Source organism: Coregonus lavaretus, assembly GCF_964263955.1.
Source record: "Coregonus lavaretus genome assembly, chromosome: 24".
NCBI lineage: Eukaryota > Metazoa > Chordata > Actinopteri > Salmoniformes > Salmonidae > Coregonus > Coregonus lavaretus.
Window position 1 is genome coordinate 34,577,770 of NC_140011.1, and position 23,511 is coordinate 34,601,280.

A 23,511-nucleotide genomic window follows, 5' to 3' on the forward strand; every position below is an offset into this window, starting at 1 on the left:
ACACAGGTTGCAAGTTGGTTACATGGAGCCAAAGTCATGCAGGCATATGTTGGGTCCAGAGTCCCCAAGTCTGTCTCATGTAAAATGTTCTCTGCAGGAGAGGCCTGATGGAAAGGGAAAGGGAACCAAGGCGATCACTGGACAGACAAGGAAGGAATCACATTATCTCAGTGCTGTTACGTTCTGCCTCTCTTCCTGGATCTCTCCCTTTTGAAAAAGAGCACAAGTTTTTTTCTTCGGTATTTTCTCTTTTTAGTTTTAAGTTTAGGAGCCTCTACTCTCCTCACAGGACACACACACACGCTTACACACACGCTTACACACATGTCTGACAGACTGCTCCACATGTACAGAATGCTGGAGGACTAAAGGAGGAGGCGGCAGGCGGTTCAGCAGCAGCGTCTGACCGCTGAGAGGCCCTGTAGGCCAGCTGTCCATCCATGAGGCAGCAGGTGGGTTGGTTACTGTCTGTCACACAACCCCATGGAGCAGGGTCCAGCTCTGTGTGTGGAAACATGGCGCCCTCTAGCGGCTGCTGTTTTTTATGGCCTCCTTAGCTGCTACAATCAGGGGGCTCAGGCTGGACAGGGGCTTGGCTAACTTCAGGAAGGAATGCTGCAAGGGAACACAAGAGAAGAATAGTGATGGGGGAATGCTCTGCAGCCCTGCTTGTACAGACTGTGATTTCAGATTAGAACTGTACACGTAACTGCCAAAATAAAGGAAACACGTGAGTAAATGAGGGATACTAAGTGTATTGAAAGCAGGTGCTTCAACACAGATGTGGTTCCTGAGTTAATTAAGCAATTAAAACATCCCATCATGGTTAGGGTCATGTATAAAAATGCCCAGTTGCCCATTATTTTGGCTACCATGGCTAGAAGAAAAGATCTCAGTGACTTTGAAAGAGGGGTCTCAAGGGAGCATAGGGGGTTTAAGGGTGTGTGGGTGTGTCTCTGTCACCAGATCTCAACCCAATTGAACACTTATGGGAGATTCTGGAGCAGCGCCTGAGACAGCGTTTTCCACCACCATCGACAAAACACTAAATTATGTATTACATATTACAATGCCCTATTAAGACACTTTAAGTTGGTGTTTCCTTTATTTTGTCAGTTACCTGTAGGTTAGTAATGTAGCAACAGAATTCAGGTATTCAATTTATTGTAAAATGTCCCAGTTTTTTTCTTAGAATGCACTCATATATACATTTTCTAATGGTATCAGGTATTTCTTTCATATTTTGTGTTAAAATAAAGAAAATTATATGTGCCTAATTTGCATAAATACACTGGGTATATTTGCGTATATGAATACATTATCATTGTATAAAATGATTACTTCTTTCAATTCCACAAAAAATGTACACTCTCAAAATAAAGTTATCTTTCTTGTGATGTAAGTGTCTATATGATGTGTTAAATCCCCGATGAAGCTTTAGCGTTCTTATGGATGCAACAGAGAGACAATATATTCCATTGAGCCCATTTCAGCCATTACCGGGGTGTGTTTGAAAGGTCATTACAAACATAACGTGGTAATGTTAACGGGGAAAAAAGACAGCCACAAGCAAGATTATGAAAGAGTCGCAGGAGTAAAATGAAAGCAATCAATCCAGCGAGATTAAAGTAACAAGTGGATTTTGCACACCTCAAACACAGGAAATAGATGGCTGAAAATGACAGATCCTCAGGTGGGCGTGGCATGTGCGTTGCTATAGTAATGTAGGAGTAAACTAGTTGGTGTGGTCAGATTTGGTTATGTTAGCCTCTGCCGAGTCCCCAACAACTGGATGTTCCGGTTTTCAGGGGAAATGAAAAGAGAGCCTGTGATGCGACTTACGCTTTTGGACGTTAACAAGGCGACACTCCATCTTAACTCCTCCTCCACATTTACTAGATTGGTTGAACAGTGCAGAAAAGCACCTCCCCAAAAGTTTTTTTTCTTCTCATCAAGACCAGTATGTAGGGAATCTAGTTTCAGGCGTTTCTTTTACACCTGCTACATTAAGTTAGGGTTATGTTAGAGTGGTCAGGCTTGGGTTATGTTTTGGTGGTCAGGGTTGGGTTATGTTAGAGTGGTCAGGGTTGGGTTATGTTAGAGTGGTCAGGGTTGGGTTATGTTAGAGTGGTCAGGGTTGGGTTATGGTAGAGTGGTCAGGGTTGGGTTATGTTAGAGTGGTCAAGTTTAGGTTATGTTTTGGTGGTCAGGGTGGGGTTGTTGTGTACCTGGAGGAGCTCCTTGGCTGAGCCTCTGCGGTCCACGTCCATCTCCAGGCAGCGGTTGAGGAAGTCTCTGAACACGGAGGTCAAACGCTCAGGGTTCTGCAGCTCTGGAGTCCCGTTGGTGGCGATTAGGTACAGGGCCTGAGGAGGGGAGAGAGGGGTGGAGAGGGACAATCAGTTACTGGCAGTTATTGATCAAATAGCTCTAATATATCCCTGGATGTGTGTGTACTGTAGATGGTGTGTTTCGGTTTTACCCTGAGAGGGTTCTCATTAAGGTAGGGAGGTTCTCCCTCCACCATCTCTATAGCCATGATACCCAGGGACCAGATGTCCACCTTGGGCCCGTAGGCCTTACGGGTCACCACCTCGGGTGCCATCCAGTAGGGCGTGCCCACCATGGTGCTTCGCTTGTTCTGCTCTGGGGTGATCTGGGCACAGAACCCAAAGTCGGCTGCAGGGAGAGAGAAACGTCAGACATTGGTTCAACTCCACCCATTTCCACATGGCTCTCTCCCCCAACCCCATCCCTTTCCACATTACTCTCTCCACCAACATACCATTGACTGCATCATTCCACCCTGGTCCCTGCCTGTCCCCTACTGGTGAGGTGACTTACTGAGCTTGACCGAGCCGTCCATGCCCAGCAGGATGTTGTCACTCTTGATGTCTCTGTGGATCACCTGGTTGGAGTGCAGGAAATCCAGAGCCTGCAGACACTGTAGAGTGGAGACACAGACACACATCTAGATCAGAGGAAACGCCTGGAAACATTTCTCCCAATTAAGACCTCTAGAATAACCACAACTGCCTTGATCTCTGAACCATGTCCTGTTCCAAGATAGCGTAGCAGTGTGGTCATGTTCTCTTGTGTGTCCATGTAAATAGCCTGTTTTTTGTATTTTTTTTGTATTTTACGTATATATTTCCCTATCACACATTTCATCCTTCTACTAAATATACTTTCCTGCAACCCGCCTCACTCAATGTGGAACAGATTCTATTATTTACTCACCTTTATCTAGAATCTCCAGTTGAAACTAGCCAGCCATCTGTTATGATGAGTTTCTCAGGTATCAAAGAATCAAGGATGCAAGGCTATACTTAGACATTCTGTGGAGATTTCATACCAAGTATTTATTCAATCACGAGCTCGTGGGTTCATCCAACAAACGGACATGGCTTTGCCCTTCGTCAGTTGAACTACCTAACAAAGAAGACACTCTATCTTATATAGCCTTTATTACCTTATATAGCCTTTATTACTCCTGGCATACAGTGGGGAAACAAAGTATTCCCACTTAAAAAGATGAGAGAGGCCTGTAATTTTCATCTTAGGTACACGTCAACTATGATAGACAAAATAAGGAGAAAAAATCCAGAAAATCACATTGTAGGATTTTTAATGAATTTATTTGCAAATTATGGTGGAAAATAAGTATATGGTCACCTACAAGCAATATTTCTGGCTCTCACAGACCTGTAACTTCTTCTTTAAGAGGCTCCTCTGTCCTCCACTCATTACCTATATTAATGGCACCTGTTTGAACTTGTTATCAGTATAAAAGACACCTGTCCACAACCTCAAACAGTCACACTCCAAACTCCACTATGGCCAAGACCAAAGAGCTGTCAAGGGACACCAGAAACAAAATTGTAGACCTGCACCAGGCTGGGAAGACTGAATCTGCAATAGGTAAGCAGCTTGGTTTGAAGAAATCAACTGTGAGAGCAATTATTAGGAAATGGAAGACATACAAGACCTCGAAATCTCCCTCGAACTGGGGCTCCACGCAAGATCTCACCCCGTAGGGTCAAAATGATCACAAGAACGGTGAGCAAAAATCCCAGAACCACACGGGGGGACCTAGTGAATGACCTGCAGAGAGCTGGGACCAAAGTAACAAAGCCTACCATCAGTAACACACTACGCCGCCAGGGACTCAAATCCTGCAGTGCCAGACGTGTCCCCCTGCTTAAGCCAGTACATGTCCAGGCTCGTCTGAAGTTTGCTAGAGTGCATTTGGATGATCCAGAAGAGGATTGGGAGAATGTCATATGGTCAGATGAAACCAAAATAGAACTTTTTGGTAAAAACTCAACTCGTCGTGTTTGGAGGACAAAGAATGCTGAGTTGCATCCAAAGAACACCATACCTACTGTGAAGCATGGGGGTGGAAACATCATACTTTGGGGCAGTTTTTCTGCAAAGGGACCAGGACGACTGATCCGTGTAAAGGAAAGAATGAATGGGGCCATGTATCGTGAGATTTTGAGTGAAAACCTCCTTCCATCAGCAAGGGCATTGAAGATGAAACGTGGCTGGGTCTTTCAGCATGACAATGATCCCAAACACACCACCCAGGCAACGAAGGAGTGGCTTCGTAAGAAGCATTTCAAGGTCCTGGAGTGGCCTAGCCAGTCTCCAGATCTCAACCCCATAGAAAATCTTTGGAGGGAGTTGAAAGTCTGTGTTGCCCAGCGACAGCCCCAAAACATCACTGCTCTAGAGGAGATCTGCATGGAGGAATGGGCCAAAGAACCAGCAACAGTGTGTGAAAACCTTGTGAAGACTTACAGAAAACGTTTGACCTGTGTCATTGCCAACAAAGGGTATATAACAAAGTATTGAGAAACTTTTGTTATTGACCAAATACTTATTTTCCACCATAATTTGCAAATAAATTCATAAAAAATGTGATTTTCTGGAGAAAAAGAATCTCAATTTGTCTGTCATAGTTGACGTGTACCTATGATGAAAATTACAGGCCTCTCTCATCTTTTCAAGTGGGAGAACTTGCACAATTGGTGGCTGACTAAATACTTTTTTCCCCCACTGTACATCTGGCAAGTCTCCATGGGCGCTCCCTGCCTTTGATGTTCATCACTTTTTACCTCAAGTCAGTATCCTGCCCATCAATCATGCTATCCTAAACATCACTAATCTACCTTGACATAATGGAATGTAGACTTCATGGCCCCAAACCACTCATCTCTTAACTCTTTCCCTGTCCTCACAATACTATGGCATGACATCATTATAGCATAAAAACATCATATCACCAGCTAACTAGCTAACTAGCTACTTGCTATTAGCCACCGTTAGCGGTTTTCACCCAGAACATCAGATTTTCTGCCGGAATAACTGAATCACTGGACCTTAACACCGGATCTAGCTAGCCGCAACCGAATAGATGTCGAATGGATGTTGCTGTAGGCTAATCACCACTGCCCCCGTAGCACCAGTTAGCCTTGAGCCTTGAGCTAGCCCCGGCTATCTACCTCTCTGTCTACCGGACGGGAGTAGCCAGCTAACTAGCTACTTGCTATTAGCCACCATTAGCGGCTTTTCTCCATTGTCCGTGGCCTGCACGACCTACCAGCCAGCTCTAGCCTGGACTATTATCGGCCAGTCTGCACTGTCTGCACAGCGTGTTATCGACCCAGAATCCTATCGAATTTTCTGCCGGAATCACTGAATCACTGGACCTTTAACACTGGATAATCGCAACTAGTTAACTGCAACCAAATGAACGTTGTTGTTGGCTAATCAGCCTTGAGCTAGCCTTGAGTCAGGCACATCTCCCGGCTATCTACCTCTCTGTCAACCGGACGGGACCTCCTAGAGTCGACACGGAGCCCTGCCGATCCATCACGACTGGTCTGCCGATGTAATCGTCTGTGGTTTCAACAGGCTTCCCGTTGCGACCACCACGAAGATCCATCTGCTAGCCCCGGCCCGCTAGCACACGCAAACTACAACCGTGCTTCCTGCTCGCTGTGCTGAAGCACCAATTTGAACTGCTCTCGGACTCACATATTGCTGTTCACTGGACCTTATGATCACTCAGCTGCACAGCTGATGCCTGCTGGACTGTTCCTTTACACAGTACCCTGTCCTGTTTATTCTGTTTAGCCTCAGCCCAAACTTTATTGCCATTACCAGTTGTTGTCTTAGCTCTCTCTAATAACACCTGTGATTGCTTTATGCCTCTCTCCCATGTCAATATGCCTTGCCTATTGCTGTTCCAGTTAGTTCTTATTATACAATTTCACTGTAGAACCCCAAGTCCCTCTCAAACTGCCTCAAATAGTTCCTTTGTTCCACCCCCATACACGCCGAGACCGGCTCAATCAATCAATCAATCAATCAATTTTATTTTATATAGCCCTTCTTACATCAGCTAATATCTCGAAGTGCTGTACAGAAACCCAGCCTAAAACCCCAAACAGCTAGTAATGCAGGTGTAGAAGCACGGTGGCTAGGAAAAACTCCCTAGAAAGGCGAAAACCTAGGAAGAAACCTAGAGAGGAACCAGGCAATGAGGGGTGGCCAGTGATGCTATCTCTTTCATTGTTACCCAACGCTTAGGTTTACCTCCACTGTACTCATATCCTTCCATATCCTTGTCTGTACATAACGCCCTGAATCTTTTCTACAACGCCCGGAAATCTGCCCCCTTTATTCTCTGTACCCAACGCACTAGAAGACCAGTTCTTAAAGCCTTTAGTCGTATCCTTATTCTAGTCCTCCTCTGTTTCTCTGGTGATGTAGAGGCTAACCCAGGCCTTGCAGCCCCCAGTATCACTCCTACTCCCCAGGAGCTGTCATTTGTTGACTTCTGTAACCGTAAAAGCCTTGGTTTTCTGCACGTTAACATCAGAAGCCTCCTTCCTAAGTTTGAGTTATTCACTGTGTTAGCACACTCCACCAACCCTGATGTTCTAGCAGTGTCTGAATCCTGGCTTAGAAAGGCCACCAAAAATTCTGAAATTTCCATCCCCAACTACAACATTTTCCGTCTAGTAGAACTGCCAAAGGGGGTGGAGTTGCAATCTACTGTAGAGATAGCCTGCAGAGCTCTATCATACTATCCAGGTCTCTGCCCAAACAGTTTGAGCTTCTACTTCTAAAAATCCACCTTTCCAGAAATAAGTCTCTCACTGTTGCCGCTTGCTACAGACCCCCCTCAGCCCCCAGCTGTGCCCTGGACACCATATGTGAATTGATTGCCCCCCATTTATCCTCAGAGTTCGTACTGCTTGGTGACCTAAATTGGGATATGCTTAACACCCCGGCCATCCTACAATCCAAACTAGATGCCCTCAATCTCACACAAATTATCAACGAACCTACCAGGTACAACCCTAAATCCGTAGACATGGGTACCCTCATAGATATCATCCTGACTAACTTACCCTCTAAATACACCTCCGCTGTCTTCAACCAGGATCTCAGCGATCACTGCCTTATTGCCTGCATCCGTAATGGGTCTGCGGTCAAACGACCACCCCTCATCACTGTCAAACGCTCCCAAAAACACTTTAGCAAGCAGGCCTTCCTAATTGACCTGGCCCAGGTATCCTGGATGGATATAGATCTCATTCCGTCAGTAGAGGATGCCTGGTTGTTCTTTAAAAGTAATTTCCTCTCAATCTTAAATAAACATGCCCCATTCAAAAAATACAAAACTAAGAACAGATATAGCCCCTGGTTCTCCTCAGACTTGACTGCCCTTGACCAGCACAAAAACATCCTGTGGCGTACTGCATTAGCATCAAATAGGCCCCGCGATATGCAACTTTTCAGGGAAGTTAGGAACCAATATACACAATCAGTTAGGAAAGCAAAGGCCAACTTTTTCAAACTGAAATTTGCATCCTGTAGCACTAACTCCAAAATGTTTTGGGACACTGTAAAGTCCATGGAGAATAAGAGCACCTCCTCCCAGCTGCCCACTGCACTGAGGCTAGGAAACACTATCACCACCGATAAATCTACAATAATCGAGAATTTCAACAAGCATTTTGCTACGGCTGGCCATGCTTTCCACCTGGCTACCACTACCCCGGCCAACAGCTCTGCACCCTCCGCTGCAACTTGCCCATGCCACCCCCGCTTCTCCTTCACACAAATTCAGACAGCTGATGTTCTGAAAGAGCTGCAAAATCTGTACCCCTACAAATCATCTGGGCTAGACAATCTGGACCCTTTCTTTCTAAAACTAGCCGCCAAAATTGTCGCAAACCCTATTACTAGCCTGTTCAACCTCTCTTTCGTAACGTCTGAGGTCCCCAGAGATTGGAAAGCTGCCGCGGTCATCCCCCTCTTCAAAGGGGGTGACACTCTAGATCTAGATCCAAACTGTTACAGACCTATATCCATCTTCAATCGAACGCTGCTGGCACCCGCCCACCCGACTAGAATCACTACTCTTGACGGATCTGACCTAGAGTATGTGGACAACTACAAATACCTAGGTGTCTGGTTAGACTGTAAACTCTCCTTCCAGACTCACATTAAGAATCTCCAATCCAAAGTTAAATCTAGAATTGGCTTCCTATTTCGCAACAAAGCCTCCTTCACTCATGCTGCCAAACATGCCCTCGTAAAACTGACTATCCTACCGATCCTTGACTTCGGCGATGTCATTTACAAAATAGCCTCCAACACTCTACTCAGCAAATTGGATGTAGTCTATCACAGTGCCATCCGTTTTGTCACCAAAGCCCCATATACTACCCACCACTGTGACCTGTACGCTCTTGTTGGCTGGTCCTCACTACATATTCGTCGCCAAACCCACTGGCTCCAGGCCATCTATAAATCACTGCTAGGCAAATCCCTGCCTTCTCTTAGCTCATTGGTCACCATAGCAACACCCACCCGTAGTATGCGCTCCAGCAGGTATATCTCACTGGTCATCCCCAAAGCCAACACCTTCTTTGGCCGCCATTCCTTCCAGTTCTCTGCTGCCAATGACTGGAACGAATTGCGAAAATCTCTGAAGCTGGAGACTCTTATCTCCCTCACTAACTTTAAGCATCAGTTGTCAGAGCACCTTACCGATCACTGCACCTGTACACAGCCCATCTGAAATTAGCCCACCCAACTACCTCATCCCCATATTGTTAATTATTTTGCTCATTTGCACCCCAGTATCTCTATTTGCACATCATCTCTTGCACATCTATCATTCCAGTGTTAATACTAATTGTAATTATTTTGCACTATAGCCTATTTATTGCCTTACCTCCATAACTTGCTACATTTGCACACACTGTATATATATTTTCTGTTGTATTTTTGACTTTATGTTTTGTTTTACCCCATATGTAACTCTGTGTTGTTGTTTTTATCGCACTGCTTTGCTTTATCTTGTCCAGGTCACAGTTGTAAATGAGAACTTGTTTTCAACTGGCTTAACTGGTTAAATAAAGGTGAACATTTTCTTTCTTATTTAATATGAACAGTGGAGAAGGCAGAGGTTACAGTGGAGACAGCAGAGGATACATTGGAGAAGGCAGAGGTTACAGTGGAGAAGGCACTGTGACAGGTAGGCCGACATTGGCTGCAGCATAGCCTATGCTACAGTAAAGACCGAATGCGTGTCTAATTTACACATCTCCATCTTGCTTTCGGGGGTCACCGTATTTAATTGCAGCTGCAGAGTTTTAAAACAGCCTATCACTCGAATATCAACTCTTTAAATCAGAGCATGCGCGAGCAGTCTCTCTCTCCATCAATTCCATTCAAATTGCATCCAAAATAGATAATCCTGTTAAAGACTGATATACTATATATGTCCTAGCCTACCTCTTTCAGTTAATAAATGAAATGCCGTATACAGTATTTAGCTAATGAATGATGGGTTATGCATAATAAGCTTCTAACTTATAGCCTCTGTCTCTTGCGCAACAAGCACGCACCACTGGCCTCTCACTTTAAAAAAACGCTCCTTAGCTCTTGGAGTCCCATGCAGGAAAAGCTAGACTAGAATAGCTTGATGGATTATTTTATTTTTTTCATGTATTATACCAATGAACTATTCAAAGAGGGACGCAAGCGCTTGTTTGCTGAATGTTAAATACAGCAGCCAATAGAACTCATGGGTAGTTTGAAAGTAGAGCGAATGCGCGATGGTGGTAGGCTATAGCAGTTATTTATTCAGACCCATAACCATTCAATCTTTGTGAAGAGAAGAGAAAGCCATCTGCATCTCATTCTAGTCCTATATTATTCAAGGATGTCATTAGAATGATGACGATAAGGACAACAAAACTTATTTCATTTAACTGTTGAAAGCGAGGAAGGAATGAAGCAACAATATAGAGAGAAAAAGAAGGTAGGCTAATAACATTAGGGGAAATATTATGAAGTGTATATATGCGTCAGCCTACTAATTATACAAATAGGCCCTATTATATTTCAAAATTAAAATCAAATTCGCTAGCCTATACTTGTAACTTTGTAAGCCGCATGTGCTGCACCAGAATCGCATGTTCTCTCAGCTTTATCATGGTTTGAATGATGTGCTTAATTCCAGTCCATATACAGTGCCTTTGGAATGTATTCAGACCCCTTGACTTTTTCCACATTTTGTTACATTACAATGCCTCATAATGACAAAGCAAAAACTGGTTTTTAGAAATGTTTGCACATTTATAAAAAAAAAAAAACTGAAATACCTTATTTACATAAGTATTCAGACCCGTTGATATGAGACTCGAAATTCAGAACAGGTGAATCCTGTTTCTATTGATCATCCTTTAGATGTTTCTACAACTTGATTGGAGTCCACCTGTGGTAAATTCAATTGATTGGACATGATTTGGAAAGGCACACCTGTCTATATAAGATCCCACAGTTGACCAATGCATGTCAGAGCAAAAACCAAGCCATGAGGAGGTTTGAATTGTCCGTAGAGCTCCAAGACAGGATTGTGTCGAGGCACAGATCTGGGGAAGGGTACCAAAAAATTTCTGCAGCATTGAAGGTCCCCAAGAACACAGTGGTCTTCATCATTCTGAAATGGGAGAAGTTTGGAACCACCAAGACTCTTCCTAGAGCTAACCACCCGGCCAAACGGAGCAATCGGGGGAGAAGGGCCTTGGTCAGAGCTCCAGAGTTCCTCTGTGGCGATGGGAGAACCTTCCAGAAGCATAACCATCTCTGCAGCACTCCACCAATCAGGCCTCTATGGTACAGAAGCCACTCCTCAGTAAAAGGCACATGACATCCCACTTGGAGTTTGCCAAAAGACACCTAAAGACTCTAAGACCATGAGAAACAAGATTCTCTGGTCTGATGAAACCAAGATTGAACTCTTTGGCCTGAATGCCAAGCATCACAGCTGGAGGAAACCTGGCACCATCCCTACAGTGAAGCATGGTGGTGGCAGCATCATGCTGTGTGGATGTTTTTTAGGGGCAGGGACTGGGAGACTAGTCCGGATCGAGGGAAAGATGCAAAGTACAGAGAGATCCTTGATGAAAACCTGCTCCAGAGCGCTCAGAACCTCAGACTGGGGTGAAGGTTCACCTTCCAACAGGACAACGACCCTAAGCACACAGCCAAAACAACGCAGGAGTGACAAGTCTCTGAATGTCATTGAGTGGCCCAGCCAGAGCCCGGACTTGAACCCGATCGAACATCTCTGGAGAGACCTGAAAATAGCTGTGCAGCGACGCTCCCCATTCAACCTGACAGAGCTTGAGAGGATCTGCAAAGAAGAATGGGAGAAACTCTCCAAATACAGGTGTGTCAAGCTTGTAGAGTCATACCAAAGAAGACTCAAGGCTGTTATCGCTGCCAAAGGTGCTTCAACAAAGTACTGAGTAAAGTGTCTGAATACTTACAGTACCAGTCAAAAGTTTGGACCCACCTACTCATTCAAGGGTTTTCTTTATTTTTTACTATTTTCTACATTGTAGAATAAAAAAAAATGAAATAACACAAATCAAATTATATTTTATATTTGAGATTCTTCTAAATCTAAAAACCTGTTTTTGCTTCGTCATTATGGGGTATTGTGTGTAGATTTATGAGGGGAAAAAAACAATTTAATCCATTTTAGAATAAGGCTGTAACGTAACAAAATGTGGAAAAGTAAAGGGGTCTGAATACTTTCCGAATGCACTGTAATACAGTATAATACAATACAGTACAATAATACAGTCCGCACTCAAAATGATTAGCCTACTGGAGCTTGTTTAATTTATTTACCAAGAGTGCATATAGCTAGCTACATCTATAGGCTTTTATTATTTTACTGTCGTGTGTAATGTGCAGTTAGTAGCCCACAATCATTTGGGCTTTTTTGGGCTTGGGCTCATAAAATGTCTAATGTAGGGCTCATAAAATATATTTACTGTATGGCTCATCAGGCTCAGGTAGCATCAGGCTTGAATTTTCGATCAAAGCTCTAATCAAATTCAGACATAGGCGTATTTATATGCTTTTGAATGACACTTCCGGTTTTGGCGGGACATTTTTTATTCTTGGGATGGAACATTTGTAAAATACTGGGAAAATATTCAACCCTAGCGGTAACTGGTAGGGGTTGACAGTAGAGGACTGTCACTGAGGCATGGTAACTGGTAAGGGGTTGACAGTAGAGGTAGGTAGCTTAGCGGTTAAGAGCGTTGTGCCAGTAACCGAGAGGTTGCTGCTTTGAATCCCCGAGCCGTCAAGGTGGAAAAATCTGCTGTTCTGCCCTTGAGAAAGGCAGTTAACTCCCCAACTGCTCCCTGAGCGCCGATGATGTGGACGCTGATTAAGGGTATAATACAGAAGTCCTGTTCCTGTTGAATGCAGTCAGTTGTGTAACAGATTAGGAATCCCCCTTTCTTACCTCTCTGCAGACTGCAGCGATCTGGCCCTCGTCCATGCAGGTCTCAGTCACCACATCAGTCAGTGAACCTCCAGCCAGGTACTCCATCACCACCCATAGCTCATCCCCTACCAGGTAACTACAGACAGAGGAGAGAGATAAAGTATACTAGACCCTACCAGGTAACTAAAGACAGAGGAGGACAGAGAGATTCAGTATAGTCATTGCATGAGATGGTCATATTTACAGTAGCTGCTATACTTTAGGTTCTCCCCATCAGTAACCACAGTATGGTTAGGCTCACCTGTCCAGGTAGTTGACTATGTTGGGGTTTTTGTTTTCCCTCATCACCAGGATCTCATTGATGATGAGCTCCTTCTTAGGCTGCTGTTGGAGGTTCATCTGCTTGATGGCCACCTGAGAGAGGAACAACCACAAACACGACACTACATGGTATCTTCAGTGCTCTTCTGACAGATTACACAATTAATGTGCCAGAAGAGAAGGCTAATCATCAGGGTGACTGATAGACACGTAAGATGTTGCGGATTTTCTGAAGTGACTGTGGTAGTTAGTTTACCTCCTGGCCAGTAGCAATGTCAATGGCTGTGTACACAGTGCCAGATGCCCTGAGGAAACAAGATAACAATGTATTAGTTCCACATAGAAACAAGTCCACATGCAAGGAGTTAGAACAGATCACCCAAGTTCTCAAAGTTTCAAGTTTCTAGTTTTTATTGTCACGTGCACTAGTAAAGTGAAATGCCTTTCTTGTCTGCTCCTTCCAAAACATGTCCCTCCACGGTACCCATCTCCATAATATTAGAGTTATGCAACTCTCAAGAGCCTGGAGGACATTTTTTTATTAACACAAGAATGCCCTTCAAAGAAACAATTACAGAATGTATTTGAATGCAAGCAGTTCAATGGCTTCCTTTCATAGATGATCAAGTACCATTTAATTTGGCCACCAGAGGGCAGCATTGACCATTGGCAGTTGGAAAAGGCAACACTAGTGTCCCTGGGTCAGTAATAACTAATAGGAGTAATTAACCTGTCAATAAGATTACCTTTCCTCTCTGATATCTATAAATGTCTTGCATGGCTTGCATGTGCACATTATACCACTTGCATATGTGGAGAATATCAAGAGCTCATTCTGCTATGCGTGTGCTTGTTTGTCTGAGTTACATTCAGAGTGTGTATGGGGTGCTCACCACTCTGTGATGTGTTTAGTGTATGACTTGTGTGTACAGTATCAAGTCTGTAATGCATACAGTTCATGACTGGCATATGAACCCACTCTGCCAAGTGTACAGTGTGTTTGAAGTGCCCTTATTAACATGTACAATATGATTTCTTGCAAAGTGTCTGTTCTGTACCATGTCCAGTATATGTACTGTTATTCTGATCCCTGTGCCACAGTGGTGTTGGGGCTCCACTGGAATCACAGATCTGATATTCCCTCTGCAGTAGCCTGAGCATCCTTTTAATCAGACAGACACAGATTACAGTAAACTGGAGGCAGGTTGCCTAGTGGTTAAGCGTTGGGCCAGTAACCGAAAGGTCGCTGGTTCGAATCCCCAAGCTGACTAGGTGAAAAATCTGTTGATGTGCCCTTGAGCAAGGTACTTAATGCTCTGGATAAGAGCGTCTGCTAAATGACTACAATGTAAAAAAAAAAAAAAGCTCTGTGTGTTTGGCACCCCCGGCTGGGGTACAGTAACCTGCACCTCTGTCCCAAGATGTCCCTCTCTCTGCCCTGACATTTTACACCTCTGAGTGCTGGAGGGCAGAGACATGGTGCTGTATCCCACCACCTTGCACTCTGCCCTTTGGCAAGACACCACAGGCACCTCCCTGGGTACAGCCTGGGGTAGTGTCAGGTTTATAACGTCTCTTTGTTTTTATGATGCTTCCATTTCTGTATCAGCTCCAAGGGAATAGAACACAGTCCCATGGAGAATGCTGTAACCAGGAATATAACACAGTCCCATGGAGAATGCTGTAACCAGGAATATAACACAGTCCCATGGAGAATGCTGTAACCAGGAATATAACACAGTCCCATGGAGAATGCTGTAACCAGGAATATAACACAGTCCCATGGAGAATGCTGTAACCAGGAATATAACACAGTCCCATGGAGAATGCTGTAACCAGGAATATAACACAGTCCCATGGAGAATGCTGTAACCAGGAATATAACACAGTCCCATGGAGAATGCTGTAACCAGGAATATAACACAGTCCAATGGAGAATGCTGTAACCAGGAATATAACACAGTCCCATGGAGAATGCTGTAACCAGGAATATAACACAGTCCCATGGAGAATGCTGTAACCAGGAATATAACACAGTCCCATGGAGAATGCTGTAACCAGGAATATAACACAGTCCCATGGAGAATGCTGTAACCAGGAATATAACACAGTCCCATGGAGAATGCTGTAACCAGGAATATAACACAGTCTCATGGAGAATGCTGTAACCAGGAATATAACACAGTCCCATGGAGAATGCTGTAACCAGGAATATAACACAGTCCCATGGAGAATGCTGTAACCAGGAATATAACACAGTCCCATGGAGAATGCTGTAACCAGGAATATAACACAGTCCCATGGAGAATGCTGTAACCAGGAATATAACACAGTCCCATGGAGAATGCTGTAACCAGGAATATAACACAGTCCCATGGAGAATGCTGTAACCAGGAATATAACACAGTCCCATGGTGAAGGCTGTAACCAGGAATAGACAGAGCCCCCTGCCAGGAGTCTGGTTTACTGTTTGGTTCCACACCATGAACTTTAGCCTAGTTTCTACTGCATTAACTTTACCAGTGCACCATGGCAGTCTAACCCATGCCTTGCCTGTCTTTTTGACAACAGTTTGTTTTGCTGCTGCAGAATGGCTTCATTTCGATAATGAGGTCTCACAGATTGACCTTATACAGAATGAAGTGGAACACTCATTTTACAAGTCACACTCCAGAGATTGAGTCAAGTCACACTTCTCTCTCTCTCACATCTCTCCCTCACTCTGTTCTCCTTGCCCTCTCTCTTCTTTCTTCTCCCTCCCTCCCTCCCTCCTCCCTCCCTCCCTCCCTCCCTCCCTCCCTCCCTCCCTCCTCCCTCCCTCCCTCCCTCCCTCCCTGAGACCGTCAGGCTACACCAGTGTATTGTATTGTGAGTGTGTATGAATAATGAACAAGTGTTTCTGCAGCGTATCCCAACCCAGTCACTGATGCGCTGCAGCCAGCCAGGTAACACTCTGTTGTTAGGTAGCTGTGGAACCACTCCATGCTGATCATTGACTCATCAGGAAGCTTCTCATGTGATCTCCAGAGGTAATGGAGTGTGTGGTGGTAAGGCTACTGAGCTCAGGATTTGTTAACTGCTCACATCCTCAGGTAACATTTCCATGTGGGTTTAATCAGAGAGGTCTGTGAGAAACCACGGTTTAGTGTTCATATCCTTGTGCACGGCTGTTTTAATTTATAGACAGTGTGTGTAGATTGTCTGCCATTCCCACCAACGTTGATCATGGGAGCCCTTAGTGGTGTGTTAGACAGATGGAGTGTCTCTGCAGTGCTGGAGGGAGCTGACTGCTGCTGTTGTTGTATTCAGGTCTGAGGTGGAGGCAGTGGTGATGTCAGGGCTAAGCTCACCCCAGACTCCAGCTCTCCCAGAGAGAGAGAGAGAGAGAGAGAGAGAGAGAGAGAGAGAGAGAGAGAGAGAGAGAGAGAGAGAGAGAGAGAGAAGGCTGAGCTCATCTGGCCCGCAGCCATGCCTGAATAAAGTTACTCTCTACTTCTCTCTCAGACCCTTCAACCTCTTTCTTTCTCTCCGCTCTGTCTCTGGTCACTCCTGAGTGAGGCGTTGTCTTTCTTTCTTTCAGCTGGGCTGACTACCAAAGAGTACTTTGTTCCAATAAGAGACAGTAAGTAGCTAGTGGATTTGGATTGAAAGTGGACTTACCCTTGTCCTATTTTCTCAAAGCGTGTGTACTTCTTTTTGGGGTCCCCCACACTCACAATGCTCCCTGAGAGGACAGAGAGAGGTGATTAGTGGAGAGTGTCTCTAGGTCAGGCTGAGGTAGGCATGCACACACAGCACAACCATGGAGAGGGCAACCCTGCATTACACACACGCTCCTCTGCCCATGCCATTCAGGGATGTGGCCCGCTGTGGGGCCTCGTACTAATGGCAAAATACACTGCTGCATGCTGGGAGGTTGGCCTGCACAGTAGAGCACTGCTGATGTTTTGGACAGGGGCACATGCAGACACTGCAGAGAGAGCAGTACTCTGACTATAGAGGGGCGCTTGGCCGTCCTAAGGCTGTAATCTGTGGCTTACTGAGCAGCCCACACTAATCACTGCAATAGGATGAGTTTAGAGCTGAGAGGTCTGGACACATCACAGTACAGTCACAGCACAATCTCTATGGGTCTCTCCATGCTCCATAGGTCCACAGAGAGACAACATACTCAGTCGCTCCAGAATCTCCTCATCTGTCATCTTGGACTTCTTCCTCTGCCGATCAGTGTTGCGGTACAGAGTGCTGGATGTGTTCTCCGGCTGGACCTGGGACTCCGGCGGGGTTGTGACCTCCTTCACAGGGGCGGGAGGCGCCAAGGGTTCGATGACAGAGCGGGTGTAGATCTGTAAGGAGAGGCGCAGGACACAGTCACAGTCAGAGAGGAGCAGGACACAGTCACAGTCAGAGAGGAGCAGGACACAGTCACAGTCAGAGAGGAACAGGACATGGTCACAGTCAGAGAGGAGCAGGACACAGTCACAGTCAGAGAGGGGCAGGACACAGTTAGAGAGGAGCAGGACACGGTCAGAGAGGAACAGGACACAGTCAGAGAGGAACAGGACATGGTCACAGTCAGAGAGGAGCAGGACACAGTCACAGTCAGAGAGGGGCAGGACACAGTTAGAGAGGAGCAGGACACGGTCAGAGAGGAGCAGGACACAGTCAGAGAGGGGCAGGACACAGTCAGAGAGGGGAAGGACACAGTCAGAGAGGAGCAGGACACAGTCAGAGAGGGGCAGGACACAGTCACAGTCAGAGAGGGGCAGGACACAGTCACAGTCAGAGAGGGGCAGGACACGGTCAGAGAGGAGCAGGACACAGTCAGAGAGGAGCAGGACACAGTCAAAGAGGAGCAGGACACAGTCCCAGTCAGAAAGGATAGGACACAGTCCCAGTCAGAGAGGGGCAGGACACAGTCACAGTCAGAGAGGAGCAGGACACAGTCAAAGAGGAGCAGGACACAGTCCCAGTCAGAAAGGATAGGACACAGTCCCAGTCAGAGAGGGGCAGGACACATTCCCAGTCATAGAGGGGCAGGACACAGTCACAGTCAGAGAGGGGCAGGACACAGTCAGAGAGGGGCAGGACACAGTCACAGTCAGAGAGGGGCAGGACACAGTCAGAGAGGAGCAGGACACAGTCACAGTCAGAGAGGGGCAGGACACAGTCACAGTCAGAGAGGAGCAGGACACATTCACAGTCAGAGAGGAGCAGGACACAGTCACAGTCAGAGAGGAAGGACACAGTCACAGTCAGAGAGAGGAAGGACACAGTCAGAGAGGGGCAGGACATAGTCAGAGAGGAGCAGGACACAGTCAGAGAGGGGCAGGACACAGTCACAGTCAGAGAGGAGCAGGACACAGTCACAGAGGGGCAGGACATAGTCAGAGAGGAGCAGGACACAGTCAGAGAGGGGCAGGACACAGTCACAGTCAGAGAGGGGAAGGACACAGTCAGAGAGGGGCAGGACACAGTCAGAGAGGGGCATGACACAGTCAGAGAGGGGAAGGACACAGTCAGAGAGGGGCAGGACACAGTCAGAGAGGGGCAGGACACAGTCAGAGAGGGGCAGGACACAGTCAGAGAGGAGCAGGACAAGCATACTGTACAACTCTGTACTGAGTTGAGTTGTTGAGGTGATTAGACTGTAAGCCTTCCTAAGTCTTCGATCGGTAACATTGTGTTAAGTCATTGTTTATAACCTCAGAGTGACTCACAGATTTAGTGTGCTCAGGTCGAGGTGCGATGACAGGTGGTAGCTCATCGTCATCCTCCTCTTCCTCCTCTTCCTCCTCCTCCTCCTCCTCATCCTCCTCCTCCTCTGACACAGGGGGCGCTATAGGGGGCTCTGTCGATGTCTTTGCACCCTGAAGGGTAAATCAAGGTTTCAGTGAGGAGGTCTGTAGTACGTTGGACTGTGACAATCTGAAACGCTGGGACAGCTGCGTCACAAGCATTATTGTCAATGTTTAGTCCAGGGACTCCTAATGTTCCATGTAATGAAGCATGTCCATGCTTTCAATAAACACCTCCTTAGACCATACCATTACAACAGGGTGTTCAGCTGTGAAATAAGATACGGTAAAACAATAAAAAAAATAAAAAAAATCCACAGTGTAATCAGGAATGTAGGTATCCAATATGATCAGCTTGATTAAACCTGGGCCCGTATCCACAAATCTAGGATCTGTCCATATAATATTATTTATTATGATCCGAAAGGCAAAACTGATCCTAGATCAGCACTCCTACTCTGAGATGCTTTGTGGATACGGGCCCTGGACAGGAAAGCTACTAGAATGGCTTGTGATCATATGGGCTGAGGTATGTACCAGACAGAGAGTGTGGTATGACATGGTGGGATGTGCTCAGAGGGTGGGGGTGTGTGGGGTGGGGGGATATGTGGTACAGTAGTTACATTTTACAGCAAAAACCATGACAGCTATATGAGAAAACAAGCTAGAACAAGGCTAACAGGGATATTCTCTGTTGTGAGGTGTTTCAGTGACAGCCCATAGAACTGCATTATACAGCATACAGCTGGGCCTAGAGAGCCAAACATGCAAAACGACCCCTAACCCAACACTCCAACCATAGCCACTAAAAACAGCCTTATAATACAGTAGGTCACATACCTATTCTGAGGGTGGATCAGAGTGCCATGCAAAGGCAATCCCTGTCACTACTCTCTCCTCTAAAATGGGTTTCAATGTCTCTCACCTCTGTACTGTACTCCATCATCTGGGTGACCACTTGGACTGTTCTGTACAGTGGGATAGATTTAATCCATCCCTAGCCTAAGCATGCAACATAGGATGGCAAAGAATAGCCAAAGCAGCGCAGCATATCAGTAGTGGTGATTAGCGGTGGGCTATTGGTGCCAAGCCAGCAGTCCGTCGTGTTCTTCACTCCCTTCCCCACATAGCCAATATGTGCCTGCTTTAATAGTCCATCAGCGGTTTAGATCTGACCACATGGCCCAGTAGACATCTGTTAGCTAGCGCTGCTTATCATTAGCCAGCTAGCCTCTCATCTCCACTGCCTTCTTCAACTCTGTCTGTGCTATGAATCTGGGGCAGTCTTCAGAACACTGACCCCTATTGTCCCTCATGGTAGCACAGACAGAGCCGAACAAGGCAGTGGAGATGAGAGGCTAGCTGGCTAATGATAAGCAGCGCTAGCTAACAGGTTTCTACTGGGCCACGCGGTCAGATCTAAACCACTGACTATTAAAGCAGGCACATATTGGCTATGTGGGGAAGGGAGTGAAGAACACGTGTTCAGACATGCAGGATTTTGACGATCATAATAGCCCTCTTAGGCATGCGCCCCTGCCCTGACAGTTTAAGGGTGGGCCATTTGGAATTGTTTAAGGAAATGCTTACGACAAGTGGTGAAGTAGCGAAGCATCCATTACCTTGAAAATTGGCCAGATCCAATTATGCCCCCCCACAAACAAAATTTAAATATAGAGAGTGAAGCGGTCTCTAAAATCTCAAACATTTGGTGGATGGTAAGTCATATTTATTGGTAAGTCATGTTCATTTCCATCCAATAGAGCCTGCGTATCTGGGCAAATCTAGCATCAACAACATTAGGAGTTCAAAATGGTTCAATTTAGTGTTCAGCCAATGTACAGTCGTGGTCAAAAGTTTTGTATTGGTCTTCACAAAGTTTGCTGCTTCAGTGTTTTTAGATATTTTTGTCAGATGTTACTATGGTATACTGAAGTATAATTACAAGCATTCCATAAGTGTCAAAGGCTTTTATTGACAATTACATTAAGTTTATGCAAAGAGTCAATATTTGCAGTGTTGACCCTTCTTTTTCAAGACCTCTGCAATCCGCCCTGGCATGCTGTCAATTAACTTCTGGGCCACATCCTGACTGATGGCAGCCCATTCTTGCATAATCAATGCTTGGAGTTTGTCAGAATTTGTGGGTTTTTGTTTGTCCACCTGCCTCTTGAGGATTGACCACAAGTTCTCAATGGGATTATGGTCTGGGGAGTTTCCTGGCTATGGACCCAAAATGTCGATGTTTTGTTCCCCGAGCCACTTAGTTATCACTTTTGCCTTATGGCAAGGTGCTCCATCATGCTGGAAAAGGCATTGTTTGTCACCAAACTGTTCTTGGATGGTTGGGAGAAGTTGCTCTCGGAGGATGTGTTGGTACCATTCTTTATTCATGACTGTGTTCTTAGGCAACATTTTGAGTGAGCCCACTCCCTTCGCTGAGAAGCAACCTCACACATGAATGGTCTCAGGATGCTTTACTGTTGGCATGACACAGGACTGATGGTAGTGCTCACCTTGTCTTCTCCGGACAAGCTTTTTTCCGGATGCCCCAAACAATCGGAAAGGGGATTCATCAGAGAAAATGACTTTACCCCAGTCCTCAGCAGTCCAATCCCTGTACCTTTTGCAGAATATCAGTCTGTCCCTGATGTTTTTCCTGGAGAGAAGTGGCTTCCTCGCTGCCCTTCTTGACACCAGGCCATCCTCCAAAAGTATTCGCCTCACTGCGCGTGCAGATGCACTCACACCTGCCTGCTGCCATTCCTGAGCAAGCTCTGTGGTGGTGCCCCGATCCCATCAACTTTAGGAGACGGTCCTGGCGCTTGCTGGACTTTCTTGGGCGCCCTGAAGCCTTCTTCACAACAATTGAACCTTTCTCCTTGAAGTTCTTGATGATCCGATAAATAGTTGATTTAGGTGCAATCTTACTAGCAGCAATATCCTTGCCTGGGAAGCCCTTTTTGTGCAAAGCAATGATGACGGCACATGTTTCCTTGCAGGTAACCATGGTTAACAGAGGAAGAACAATGATTTCAAGCACCACCCTCCTTTTAAAGCTTCCAGTGTGTTATTCTAACTCAGTCAGCATGACAGAGGGATCTCCAGCCTTCTCCTCGTCAACACTCTTACCTGTGTTAACGAGAGAATCACTGACATGATGTCAGCTGGTCCTTTTGTGGCAGGGCTGAAATGCAGTGAAAATGTTTTTTTGTGGATTAAGTTCATTTTCATGGCAAAGAAGGACTTTCATCTGATCACTCTTCATAACATTCTGGAGTATATGCAAATTGCCATCATAAAAACTGAGGCAGCAGACTTTGTGAAAATTAATATTTGTGTCATTCTCAAAACTTTTGACCACGACCGTAGAGGTATGCGGAATGTAATATGGAGGAGTTACCTTGTCAAATAATGCGCTGCAGGTTCTAAGGCTGACAGGAGGCCCAGACGACAGCAGTCGGTTCTGAATGTGAAGGTTGAAAATGGGAGGATTTACTGAACACAGACCCACACAACATTACAGAGCAATGAACTATAGAGGGATGGGGGAGAGCAGAGGGTAGGGGACCGCTACGGAGAGATGGGGGGAGAGCAGAGGGTAGGGGAGCGCTACGGAGAGATGGGGGAAGAGCAGAGGGTAGGGGACTGCTACGGAGAGATGGGGGAGAGCAGAGGGTAGGGGACCGCTACGGAGAGATGGGGGAGAGCAGAGGGTAGGGGACTGCTACGGAGAGATGGGGGAAGGTAGAGGACAGGGGACCACTACGGAGAGATGGGGGAGGGTAGAGGACAGGGGACCACTACAGAGAGATGGTGGAGGGTAGAGGACAGGGGACCGCTACAGAGAGATGGGGGAGGGTAGAGGGCAGGGGACTACTACGGAGAGATGGGGGAGGGTAGAGGACAGGGGACCGCTACAGAGAGATGGGGGAGGGTAAAGGACAGGGGACCACTATGGAGAGATGGGGGAGGGTAGAGGACAGGGGACCGCTACAGAGAGATGGAGGAGAGAAGAAGGGGACAGGGGACCACTACATAGAGATGGGGTAGGGTAGAGGACAGGGGACCACTACAGAGAGATGGGGGAGGGTAGAGGACAGGGGACCGATACTGAGAGATGGGGGAGGGTAAAGGACAGGGGACCACTATGGAGAGATGGGGGAGGGTAGAGGGCAGGGGACCACTACAGAGAGATGGGGGGAGAGCAGAGGGCAGGGGACCACTACGTAGAGATGGGGGAGGGTAGAGGACAGGGGACAGCTATGGAGAGATGGGGGAGGGTAGAGGACAGGGGACCACTATGGCGAGATGGGGGAGGGTAGAGGGCAGGGGACCACTACAGAGAGATGGGGGAGGGTAGAGGACAGGGGACCACTACATAGAGATGGGGAAGGGTAGAGGACAGGGGACCACTACGTAGAGATGGGGGAGGGTAGAGGACAGGGGACCACTACAGAGAGATGGGGGAGGGTAGAGGACAGGGGACCACTACAGAGAGATGGGGGAGGGTAGAGGACAGGGGACCACTACGTAGAGATGGGGGAGGGT

At 46.3% G+C, this 23,511-nt stretch overlaps 1 protein-coding gene across 1 annotated transcript in view; it reads right to left on the reverse strand.

Annotated features, from left to right (window-relative positions):
* Nucleotides 1–260: 260 nt before the first annotated feature.
* The window catches only part of LOC311100195 (serine/threonine-protein kinase PAK 3), a 61,221-nt gene continuing 37,970 nt past the window's right edge, over nt 261–23,511 (reverse strand). The window contains exons 6-16 of the mRNA XM_084141000.1: nt 22,364–22,426; nt 18,883–19,032; nt 17,334–17,508; nt 16,823–16,886; nt 13,419–13,467; nt 13,143–13,255; nt 12,860–12,977; nt 2,845–2,944; nt 2,483–2,679; nt 2,229–2,366; nt 261–615 (exon numbers count right to left, since the gene is read on the reverse strand). Coding sequence (XP_083997126.1) covers nt 526–615; nt 2,229–2,366; nt 2,483–2,679; nt 2,845–2,944; nt 12,860–12,977; nt 13,143–13,255; nt 13,419–13,467; nt 16,823–16,886; nt 17,334–17,508; nt 18,883–19,032; nt 22,364–22,426 — 1,257 coding nt within the window. The 3' untranslated portion in view covers nt 261–525. The remainder of the gene's footprint in view (nt 616–2,228; nt 2,367–2,482; nt 2,680–2,844; nt 2,945–12,859; nt 12,978–13,142; nt 13,256–13,418; nt 13,468–16,822; nt 16,887–17,333; nt 17,509–18,882; nt 19,033–22,363; nt 22,427–23,511) is intronic.